This window comes from Pristis pectinata, chromosome 4 (assembly GCF_009764475.1).
Source record: "Pristis pectinata isolate sPriPec2 chromosome 4, sPriPec2.1.pri, whole genome shotgun sequence".
Taxonomy (NCBI): domain Eukaryota; kingdom Metazoa; phylum Chordata; class Chondrichthyes; order Rhinopristiformes; family Pristidae; genus Pristis; species Pristis pectinata.
Window position 1 is genome coordinate 93,984,821 of NC_067408.1, and position 12,579 is coordinate 93,997,399.

The following is a 12,579-nucleotide window of genomic DNA, read 5'->3' on the forward strand; positions in this document are numbered from 1 at the left end:
GGTGTCTTAGATGGTGTGCATGTCTGCTACTTGTACAGAGTTCTGTGTGCTGCTGATATGTGGCTTCAAACTTCTCAATATTTTCCCAAATGTCCCTTCTCCACTTTTGAGTGATCATGGGCTAGAGGTTCCCAGAAGTCAGTGGGATTGTGAGCACATCCTTGAGTCTTTATCTGGCCACTTGCTCTTGGAATGCATTTCTCCTCAAAATCCCAGTCATAAAATGAAGCCTTTGCTGCCAGAAATTCTTTTACCAGCACACCACACACCATAAGACAAAAAATTAAGATTAAAAAAAAGAGGAAGGGGGAAAGAAACACCACACCAAGACTGCAAAAAGCAAACAGAGAAATGGCATTATTCACTGATGCAACATCAGTCATAGATATTTCACTCAGTTTCAAAGTACATGTTTAATTTTATTTATATGTTTAATTCTCAGAGGCTATTAATAAATTTTCAGCCAAACACTTTACATCATTCCTCGTTCTTTTAGGATTAGTAAGTGACACTCAAGACAATGACCAGATGGTAATCACATTTTGTAGCCATTTATTTATTTGTAAAGATATTTAAATAAGAACCAATTGTAATTTACAACTGATGCCTATTGATGGCACCACTTTGATTCTATGTTAAAAAACACAGGAATCATGGCACTGAGAGAAGCAAGTTAAGGTTGGAAAAAAAGTATATTGTACTGCACCTCTTTTATTTCAATTGTTATTGCTGTCATGGAACTAGCAAGGCTCCTCATGAGTTTGCTGATACAGTTCACCCCCCCCCCCCAATTATTGTTGTATATTAAACATCAAATCTAAATAGCTGAGTTCTCCTAGTTTTACTCCTTGATTAAACTTCATGCAGTTAATCCGGGTTGGGTTCTCACTTGGTTGCTTACCATTCTCTTCTCGGGGATTCGTTGTGTGAAAACTTTGTAGAGGCGCCAGGTCTTCCCCAGTATGGGTCCAAATATCAAAGAGGTTCCTATGCACAGTGCCCATATGCGAATCTGTAATTTAAAATAAAGGTTTATGTTCAACCAAAATCTACTGAAATTAACAAATGGCTATTCTACAACCACTTGAATGCATGACCACAAAAATATTGGGTAAATATTTTAGTCTCCACCACAGTGTAGCTTTTCCTTACATCTTTTCAGACAGGTAAAAAGTAAATATAGAAGTCAGCATGTAAGAATGAACGATTATTTTCACTGCAAGACTTCATTGGTATTTGTTACATGCACTGTGGTTGCAGTTCAGTGTGTCCCTTCATACCCATGATGAAGGAAAATAAGAGACAGAAGTATATGACACTGGTCATGATGTCAGACCCAGAAGAAATAATAGAGGGAAGATTCAGCAGATAACCAAGTTAAGCTCTGGATTAACATGGATCAGTGCCATGAGAAACACTAGCAGTTAATTATCTGTGCATAAGTAACCCAATATATTTCATTTTTACTACACCTCCCCAGCCCCATTGATTTATCATAAATATCTATTCATTAGTGATTATGGTAAATGGCCATAAATCATAACTTTGTCAATTTTTACTTAAACATTTACGATGGAAAAAAGCTCATAGCATGTTACAATCACACGATGCCAACATTTTTGTAATGGAGAATCAATGCCTTCAGGTGATTGTGTTGCAGTTGCCGCTCTCTGGCCACAGGATGGTGATGTTGCACTAGGCAACGAGTGAAAATTCCTCCGGTTGGGCGATCTTAATCACGTCACAGAAACTACACCAAAATTTTAGAACCATTTTAACACCATTGCTCAAAATACAAAAATATTTCCTTCTTAAAGACCTAAAATTTCAAATTGTCTAATCATATTGGAGGGTTTGATACACTGCCCGCCTTAATTCCAATCCAGAAAACACCAGCCAATCGCCAGTGGATGGACTTCTCCCCTCTCTTCCTGTTGAATTGCCTGCTCTAAAAATGTGACGCAAGGAAGGAGATTGCTGAGTCTCTGATGGAGATTTTTGCATCTTCGTTAGTCACAGGTGAGGTACCAGAAGACTGGAGGATAGTTAATGTTGTCCTTTGTTCAAAAAGGGCAGTAGCAGTACACCTGGGAACAACAGGATGGTGAGCCTAACATCAGTGGTAGGGGAGTTGTTGGAGAAGATTCAGAGGGACAGGATTTATGCTCACTTGAAAAAGGTGGGGACTGATTGAAAGGAATCAGCATGGTTTTGTGTAGGGGAAGTCATGTATCACAAACCTGATTGAATTTTTTTGAGGAGGTAACCAAAGAGATTGATAAAGGCAGGATGGTAGATGTTGTCTATATCGACTTTAGTAAGGCACTTGACAAGGTCCTGCACGGTAGGTTGGTCAACAAGGTTAAGACACAAGGGATCTGTGGTGTATTGGTGAAATGGATTCAAAAATCCAAAATTGGCTTGGTGATAGGAGGCAGACAGGAGTGTGGATGGGTATTTTTCTGACTGGAAATCTGGAGTAAGTGGTGTACCGCAGGGATCGGTGCTGGGACCTAATTGACTTGGATGAGAGTGTAGGGGGTATGATTAGTAAGTTTGCAGACAACACAAAAATTGGTGGAGTCATAGATAACAAAGAAGGTTGCTTGAAGATACAGTAGGAAATAGATCAGCCGGAAAGTTGGGAGGAGTGGTAGCAGAAGGAATTTAATCCAGACAAGTTCGAGGTAATACACTATGGGTATTTAGAGTAAATGGCTGGGGCCATTGGAATTGAAGTACAGAGAGACCTTGGGTTGCAAGTCCATAGCTCCCTGAAAGTGACAACAGAGGTGGGTAGAGTAGTGAAAAAGGCAATTGGTATGCTTGCATTCACAGGCCAAGGCATCGAGTTTAAGAGTTGGGATATGATGTTGCAGTTGTACAAAACGTTGGTTAAACCACACTTGGAACATTGTGTACAAGTCTGGTTGCCACACTGCAGGAAGGATGTAGTAGCAATAGAGAGATTGCAGAAGAGGTTCACCAGGACGTTGTCTTCGATGGAGGGCAGTTGTTAGGTGAGATTGGATAGGCTAGGTCTATTCTCACTGTATCATAAGAGGCTGAGAGGTGACCTTATAGAGGTTTACAAAATTATTAAGGGCATAGATAGTCAGAATCTTTCTCCCAGGTCAGGGAAGTCTAGAACTAGAGGGCACAAGTTTAAGAAGAAGGGGAGAAATTTAAAGGGATCTGAGGGCTAAGTTTTTCCACAGAGGGTGGTGAATATTTGGAATGGGCTGCCAGAGTAGGTAGTGAAGGTAGATACTATTAAAACGTTTAAAAGGCATTGGGACAGGTACTTGGATAGGAAAGGAGTAGAGGGATATGGGTTTATGATGGGCAAATGGGATTAGCTTAGATAGGGATCATGGTCGGCATGGATGAGATGGACTATAAGGGCCTGCTTCTGTGCTGTACGTTTCTATGATTCTTTCTTATTTTAGACATGAAGCAGTTCTAGTACAAACACCACAGGAACACCACTATCTATTCCCCGTTGGATGCCCAGATTTTTCTGAGTATGCTGTCCTACCTGTCTTCTCACCTTTTTCTCTCAGTCAAAAACCCTCTGCTTCCAAATGCCAGAATATTTACTCTGCTCGAGCCAAGGGCTGGTTCCTGCTCTTTTGTCATGTTCTTACTCCAAGTTGCCTCCCCACTCCAGCTGCTGTATTCCTCTGCCTACACTCCAGCACAGTGCTGTAATTCACTTCCTCCTGCAGTGTTCCTGCTTGTGTTGCTGTATTGTCCAAACAGAAAAACAATTACCACTCCCCATGGCAACGTGTGCTTGGGGTCTGAGCTGCCTGATCCTCATTCAAAGATTATTCTAAAATGCAGTTCCTCCCCAAACAAACCGGGCTTGGGGTCTGGTTTTTTGCTCCATATTTGATGTCCTCTGCCTTATGAATTTGTTAATCAGCTGCTATACCCTGCAAGATTGACTTACTCAGTGGATCTTTATTATTTTGATTTTGGCCACTTCTCCATAAATTTGTTAATTTAGTGGTGATCATTTCTGTATTAATTTACTGTCACTAAATTTATTAGTTTGCAAGTGGCTATGGTTCTATTAATCTTAAAACAATATTTCACTGCTTGCATTGTGACTGGGGCTGATTAATGGTTCTGCTTTCTATGGAAGTGTTGTCCTGTTGCTTTAACTGTAACCTTTCACTGTATGAGCGATTGGCCATTCAGTTTTGAAAAAGGCAGAAATATTTTTATTTTTATTTATTCTTGGGACATAGGGATCACTGGCAAGGGTGGTACTTAATCCCCATTCCTAGTTGCTCTCAAGAATGTCGTTGTCAGACCTTGAACTATTCTGGTTCTTAATAAGAATTAGGATCCAGCATAGGACATCTGGCCCTTCCAGCTGCTCTGACATTCATCAAGATATGGCTGATCTTCTACCTCAGCTCTGTTTTCCTGCACTATCCCCATTTCCCTTGATTCCTTTAAAATCCTGAAATTTATCTATCTGGGGCAAAGAATTCCAAAGGTTTACCACCCTCTGTGTGAATAAAAATCTCCTCAACTCAGTTCTAAATGGCTTACCCACTTATTCTGAGACTGAGACTGCTGATTATAGACTCCTCAGCCAGGTGAAGCATCTTTTCTACATGTGTAAGAATTTTGTAAATTTCAATTAGATCACCTCTTGTTCTTCTAAACCCTATAGAATTCAAGCTAATTCTACACAATCTCACCTCAAATGGCAAATCTGCCATCTCAGGAACCAGCATGTTAAATCTTCATTACTCTCCCTAGTTAGTTAAGTATATCCCTTTTTAGGTGGGGAGATCAAAACTATACACAGTACTCCAAATGTGGTCTCACATCTTTACTCCTCTACGCAAATCCTCTTTTAATTAAGGCTAAACTCCCCATTTGCCTTAATTTTAATTAAGGGTAACTCACCATGTTGCACTGGCATGTTTGCTTTTAGTAACTCGTATACAGGGTCTCCAAGACACCTTTGAACGTCAACATTTCCCAATCTGTCACCATTCAAAATATACTCCACTTTTCTGTTTTGAGCACTGAAGCAGATGATCTCACAACTTTCAACATAACATTCCATCAGCCATCTTCTCGCCCACTTAGTAAGCTTGTTTACATTTCCTTGAAGACTCTTTACGTTATTCTCCTTACTCACAATCCCATTTAGTTTTGTATCAGCAACAGACATAGAAGAAAGACGTATAGTCCCCTCAGGCAAACTGTTGAAATAGATTGTGAATAGCTGGGTCCAGAGTACCATTTCCTGTGGCATCCCACTTTTCACAGCCTGCTATACTGCTGTGCCCACTGGTACAGTTGAACCACTGCTATACCCTCACCAAACTCCGAGACCTGGGACTCAACACCTCCCTCTGTAACTGGATCCTTGACTTTCTAACCAACAGACCACAATCAGTGAGGATAGGCAGCAATACCTCCGGCACGATTATTCTCAACACTGGTGCCCCACAAGGCTGCGTCCTCAGCCCTCTACTCTACTCCCTATACACTCATGACTGTGTGGCCAGATTCTGCTCTAACTCCATCTACAAGTTTGCAGATGATACCACCGTTGTAGGCCACATCTCAAATGGCAATGAGTTGGAGTATGGGAAGGAGATAGGGAGCTTAGTGGAATGGTGTCATGACAACAACCTTTCCCTCAATGTCAACAAAATAAAAGAGCTGGTCATTGACTTCAGGAAAGGGGGCAATGTACATCTGTCTACATCAACGGTGCTGAGGTTGAGGGGGTTGAGAGCTTCAAGTTCCTAGGAGTGAAAATCACCAACAGCCTGTCCTGGTCAAATTACGTAGATGCCACGGCCAAGAAAGCTCACCAGCACCTCAACTTCCTCAGGAGGCTAAAGAAATTCGGTTTGTCCCCTTTGACTCTCATCAACTTTTATCGATGCACAATAGAAAGCATCCTATCTGGATGTATCACAGCTTGGTACAGCAACTGCTCTGCCCAGGACTGCAAGAAACTGCAGAGAGTCGTGGACACAGCCCAGCGTGTCACGGAAACCAGCCTCCCCTGCATGGACTCTGTCTATACCTCTCGCTGCCTTGGTGAAGCAGCCAGCATAATCAAAGACCCCACCCACCCAGGTCATTGTCTTTTCTCTCCTCTTCCATCGGGTAGAAGATACAGGAGCCTGAGGGCACATACCTCCAGACTTAAGGACAGCTTCTACCCCACTGTGATAAGACTATTGAACGGTTCCCTTATACGATGAGATGGACTCTGACCTCACGATCTACCTTGTGACCTTGCACCTTATTGCACTGCACTTTCTCTGCAGCTGTGACACTTTACTCTGTACTGTTATTGTTTTCACCTGTACTACCCCAATGCGCTCTGTACTAACTCAACGTAACTACACTGTGTAATGAATTGATCTGTATGATCAGTATGCAAGTTTTTCACTATACCTCAGTACAAGTGACAATAATAAACCAATACCAATACTGAGAAAGACCAGTCTATTCTCACACTTGCTTTCTGTCCATTAAGCAATTCTCAATCCAGTCTTATAGTGAACGTATACTCTCAATGTTATTCAGTAGGAAATTCCAAAATTTCAACCCAGCTACAATGAAGGAACAGGAATACATTTCCAAGTTAGGGTGGGTGTGAAATATGGAAGAAAACTTGAAGTTAAACCATGCACCTGTTGTTTTTAGGTAATAGAGGTCATGCTTGGAAGGTGATATTAAATAAGACTTGAGTGCAGCAGTGAATTTTGTAGATGATTAATGTACATGGAGGGAATTAAGCAGGCTGCTGTGTTCTGAGCCGTGATGAAGCATGAGCCATGTTGATGCCATATGTTATCCTTTGCTTCTGGGAGAGGGCATAAGAAGCAATATAAACATACTATGGTGGAGGCCAAGTAGCTATGTATAGTTAATGAGGTGGTGTTTGGATTGCTAGACAAAAAAGGCATCAAGGGGTATGCAGAGAAAGCAGAAATATGGTAGTGAGATAAAGGATAGCCCGTAATTGTATTAAATGGTAGAGCAAGCTTGAAGGCTGAAAGGCCTATTCCTGCTCCTATTTTCTAAACTTCTAAAATTATCTAATCTTAAAGGGGTTTCAGAAACAGAAACCTAGTAGTTCACATACCTAAATCTTTGAAGAAGGCAGGATAAGTTGATAAAAGCTAAAAAAAAAATAAATAAACAGAGTCACAAAGAACAGAGGTTACTAAGTGGACTTTTTTTTATATAAATCAATGGTCAGGCCTCAGGCAGTTCAATGGAGTGAATTCAGATATTCATGCTCTAGGAAAAGTGACAAGGATTTGGAGAAAGTGCTGAGGAAATTTACCCAGAATAATACCAAAGAGCATGGTTTTAAGAAGAGAGCAGAGAAGCTGGGATTGATCTCCTTAAAAATTTAATAAAGGATTTCAAAACTAAGAGCTGTTGGTTGGCAGATAGGGAGAAACTGATTTCACTGGTGGTGAGGAGGGATCAATAACCAAAGGACATAGATTTAGATAAGTGGGAAAAGAAGCAGATGGGAGATAATCAGAGACACACACAGAGATTGCAGATGCTGGAATCTGGAGCAAAAAACAAACTGCTGGAGGAATTCAGGTCAAGCAGCACCTGTGGAGGCTGATCTGGAATACACTGCCCAAAAGACTCAATAACAGCTTTCAGAAGGGAACCAGGTATCTAATTTTAAAAAAGAAATTTTGGACAAATATAGGGGAAGAGAAGGGATGTGAAACTAATTGTTTGGTGCAATGGTTTGATTGGGTACTTTCCGTGCTATAAGTTTGTTCAAGGCTAGATTTGGGGATGACAAGCAATTGAAAAGTTATGGGGATCAGGTAGGAAAGTGAAGATGTGGCCAGTTATCAAATCAGCCATAATCTTAATGAATGGCAGAGCAGGCTCAAGGGGGTTAATTTGGTTTACTTCCACTTCTACTTTCTACGTTCTTAAAACTATGATCATTTGTGATGGTTATTTATTCTGATTGGAATTTCAGTGTCCTGTCAAAGCAAATGAATAACACCTTTGTAATTTAAGTGTTCTCCATTTCATTATTTTCCTTTTTTTGAAGCAGCTTCTGCTTTTTGAGAATAGGCTTACTCTGTAAGAACAAGTTGAAACTTGAATAATGTACAGACCTTTATTCCTTGTATGCATCAATGGATTTAACTGTTTATGCAAAATATTTGCATCCACAATTTTGTTTTGTTTTATTTTGAATTAAGTTTATCTTTATAGAACCATAGAACAATACAGCACAATACAGGCCCTTCGGCCCACCATGTTGTGCCAACCTTCAAACCTCGCCTAAGACTATTTAACCCCCTCCCCCCACATATCCCTCTATCTTAAATTCCTCCATATGCTTATCTAACAACCTCTTGAACTTGACCAACGTATCAGCCTCCACCACCACCCCAGGCAGCGCATTCCATGCACCAACCACTCTCTGGGTGAAAAACCTCCCTCTGACATCTTCCTTGAATTTGCCACCCATTACTTTAAAGCCTTGTCCTCTTGTTTTGAGCATTGGTGCCCTGGGAAAGAGGCGCTGTCTGTCCACTCTATCTATTAATATTTTGTACATCTCTATCATGTCTCCCCTCATCCTCCTTCTCTCCAATGAGTAAAGCCCTAGCTCCTTTATTCTCTCCTCATAATCCATACTCTCTAATCCAGGCAGCATCCTGGTAAATCTCCTCTGCACCCTTTCCAATGCTTCCACATCCTTCCTATAATGAGGTGACCAGAACTGGACAGAGTACTCAAAGTGTGGTCTAACCAGAGTTTTGTAAAGCTGCATCATTACTTCGCAGCTCTTAAACTCAATTCCATGGCTTATGAAAGTTAACATCCCATAAGCTTTCTTAACTACCTATCCACCTGTGAGGCAACTTTCAGTGATCTGTGGATATGAACCCCCAGATACCCCTGCTCCCCCACCCTGCCCAGAATCCTGCCATTAACCTTGTACTCCACCTTGGAGTTTGTCCTTCCAAAGTGTACCACCTCACACTTCTCCGGATTGAACTCCATCTGCCACTTGTCAGCCCAGCTCTGCATCCTATCAATATCCCTCTGTAAGCTTTGACAGCCCTCCACACTATCTACAACACCACCGATCTTTGTGTCATCTGCAAACTTGCTAACCCACCCTTCCACCCCCTCATCCAAGTCAATAAATGTCACAAAAAGTAGAGGTCACAGAACCGATCCCTGTGGTCACACTAGTCACAGCCCTCCAATCCGAATGAACTCCCTCCACCACAACCCTCTGCTTTCTACAGGCAAGCCAATTCTGAATCCACACGGCCAAGCCTCCCTGGATCCCACACCCTCTGACCTTCTGAAGAAGCCTACCATGCGGAACCTTGTCAAACGCCTTACTAAAATCCATGTAGATCACATCTACTACACTACCCTCATCAATCTTCCTGGTCACCTCCTCAAAGAACTCTATCAGGCTTGTGAAGCAAGATCTTCCCTTCACAAAGCCATGCTGGCTGTCCCTCATCAGTCCATGATTCTCTAAATGCTTATAGATCCTATCCCTTATTTTATATAAATTTATATTATTTCCATTATAAACATTTCCTGTTCTCTCTGACATTTAAAATATATGCCTATATTAAGATATTCTACACAATACCATATAATCTTCCTTTTAACTAAATATAATTATATGAATTAAATTCAAACCTTAAAATATTAACACTCACACGATATTAATAAAAGCACAATTTGACAATCACTCTAATCTGTAACCTTCATTCTACACCTTGTAGAATAAAACAGTTTATCCCCAACCCCAGAGTGAGATCTTCAGACATATTTGAAAGTTTCCCCACTATGTCCCAGGGATATAACATTATTTCTTCTGCTCCTCTAAAATTGTTAAGGAGGAGAGCATTCATGGTGAAGACTGGCACAACAGTTTTCAAACTTGGCACTCTTATTTTATGATAGGTTTTAATTGACAGGTCAGATTAAATGAGGAGTGGAGTGGAATGCTCCTTCTGATAACATTTATTCATAAACAAACTGCAGCATATCCAAAAGATAGGCAGTCCTGAATCTCACATTCATCGCATCTTCACCAACGAGGGGTTCCTCTTATTTCCTCACCTGAAAGATCAGCTTGATTGATATTTCTGCTGTAGCTGTTCTTTCTTCCTTCAGCCCGAACAGGTAACCACTGACGTAAGTAAAAACACTTCCAATAATTGTTACAATGTTGAGGTTTGGGCTGGACATTTTCACAATCCTAGCAAAATTAATTAGTGGAAGCAAGCACAAGGTGAAACCTTCATATGACAAAAAATTCTGAGCAGCATTCCATATTATAAAATATTATTATAGAATATCATATATTCTATGCAATATTCTATAATAACATTTTTCATTACAACATTTTTAAAATAAAAAGTAACTTGCATCATTTGGAAAGCCTGCAGTGTCTAGAGCAGATCAACTGTTCTTTACACTGAACCATAACCCATGAATTCTGACAGAAATGTTAATGGACTGGGCCCCACCTACTTACACCACTAAATCTAGATAGCTCATCCTGAAGGTTGATGCAAGGATCAGGCAAATTTAAGTGATCAACTTTAGTTGAAGAAGTAGTGGTCAAGAAGTAGAAGGCAGGAAATGGAGGCAGAAGCAAATAGATACAAAATTTTCAAGATGCTGTACTGGATCTATGATTATCAGATTTGTTAATGACATTGAACTCACAGGATCAAAATTTTACCAGTTCCTTATCTTGATTGTTGTTTCCAGAACATCTGGTATCTGTAAACTAGTTCATAGGGCTTCCATCACTGAATCCTGCTCCCTAATACCATTAAAGTCCCAATACCCATGAAATGCCACCTATTGGTGGGATTTTGGGGTAAAACATGGGAATTTGGTAAAGAAGACATCCTGATAACAGTTGCTGCAAACCTGTCAATGGTACTGAAGTTTACTCAGTCACCAATGCTCCACCTATGGCGGCTATTGTTCTAGAGAGGTCATGGCGTATGTTGCAACTTGTAATCATTGAGGAGCAATAGCACATTAAAAAAAAATAGCATCCCTTCCCATTCATTTCTTATAAAAAGGGCCATTTTAAGATTTTAAAAGAACAGAAAATATAACCTGAACTTTTGCTTAGTAGATCAGATCTAAGTGGGGTCACAGTGGGTGTTGAAGCAGTCAGGAAAACCATGTAATTTCTGCAGAATTTAAAATGCAAGGATCCTTAAAATGGGGCTCCTTCTAATGTCTATTGGATAGTTATACTAGTGGTGCATAAAACATTAGTCAGGCTGCTAGCGAGCTGAAGCACTTCATGTAGCTCCTGTCACTGTATAACAGAAAGGACGGTGATTGTGAGTACAGCAGAAAATTGGAAGAATGTTGTCACAACTAGAGAATTTTAGTTACAAGGGCAGATCAGCTAGGCTAGGGTTGTTTGCTTTGGAATAAAAGAGACTGAGGGGATATTTAATTAAGGTGCATAAAATTATGAGTGGCTTAGTTAGAATGGATTTGTTCCTTAGGGAGGTAAATAACAACAGGATATAGATTTGAGTTAATAGAAGGATCAGAGGGATTGTTTAGGGAAGTAATTTGTTTCACTCACAGAGCCAATGAAGCTCTTCAACTCTGTACTAGAAAGTTTGGTGAGAAAAGAACCTCAAAACATTTCAAAAGCACCTGGATGTACCATTACCTGCAGAAGCTCAAGAGTGGGATTAGATTGAATAGCTTTTCTTTGGCTGACATAAACATGGGCTGAATGGCCCCTTTCTATGCCGCAGTCTGGCTGCCTGATGCTGCCTTTATTCAGTGTACATTGTTACAGGCAACCAATTCTTCCATTTCCTAACCCAAGGATACCCAGTTGTCCAATTCAGCCCAGATCAACAATTAAATCTGGGTATTTTCTTGTCAATATAGTTCAGTGCCAAGTAGATCATTCCCACAACGTCTCACAATTAGATCTCAGAACTTTGCACTGTTTTTTGTACCTATTATTTTTGAATTTGATGGTGAAGAGGAGAAAAAAGAGAGCCAGGAGAATTCCACATGATAACAAGGTGCCCATCATTCCAAGTAATACAGGGGAGACATGTTCAGCTTCAGGCATTATATTCTGTCAAAAAAATCATAGGCATCGTTAATATAAAGTTTATGAACACAACAACACTTAATCCTCATTACAAGAGATGAAATTTAAAGATGTTTTACTCATCAGGTTTATCTGACAGATACTTGCAAAAGAAAATAATACTAAGAATGGATTTGATGTTTTTAGTGCTTACCAAGTGGATTTCAGTTAATAACAGAGATCAAGCATTTTTGCCCAATTGAAGTCTAACGGTGACACAATTTGTATTCCCATTTCTAATCCTTACATTTTAATCATCATGCACAATGAACATTAACTTGCATTTAAACACCTTTAAATTTGGAGTACATCCAAAAGTGCTTCACAGAGAAGGGAAAAGGTAAACACCAAACCAAAAGAGAGAGATCAAATAACCAAGTTTACTTTAAGTTATAAGGCTT

At 40.2% G+C, this 12,579-nt stretch overlaps 1 protein-coding gene and 1 long non-coding RNA gene across 5 annotated transcripts in view; one reads left to right on the plus strand and one right to left on the minus strand.

Annotated features, from left to right (window-relative positions):
* Nucleotides 1–12,579, plus strand: part of LOC127569124 (uncharacterized) — a 73,988-nt gene that overhangs the window by 36,591 nt on the left and 24,818 nt on the right. The gene's annotated exons all lie outside the window — the stretch shown is intronic.
* The window catches only part of gpr156 (G protein-coupled receptor 156), a 58,163-nt gene that overhangs the window by 14,002 nt on the left and 31,582 nt on the right, over nt 1–12,579 (minus strand). Inside the window, exons 3-5 of one of the 2 annotated variants that reach the window (XM_052013484.1) lie at nt 12,039–12,163; nt 10,147–10,285; nt 902–1,012 (exon numbers count right to left, since the gene is read on the minus strand). In XM_052013484.1, coding sequence (XP_051869444.1) covers nt 902–1,012; nt 10,147–10,285; nt 12,039–12,163 — 375 coding nt within the window. Of the gene's footprint in view, nt 1–901; nt 1,013–3,550; nt 3,635–10,146; nt 10,286–12,038; nt 12,164–12,579 lie in introns of those variants that run through there. The other variant, XM_052013485.1, reaches the window with a different exon arrangement.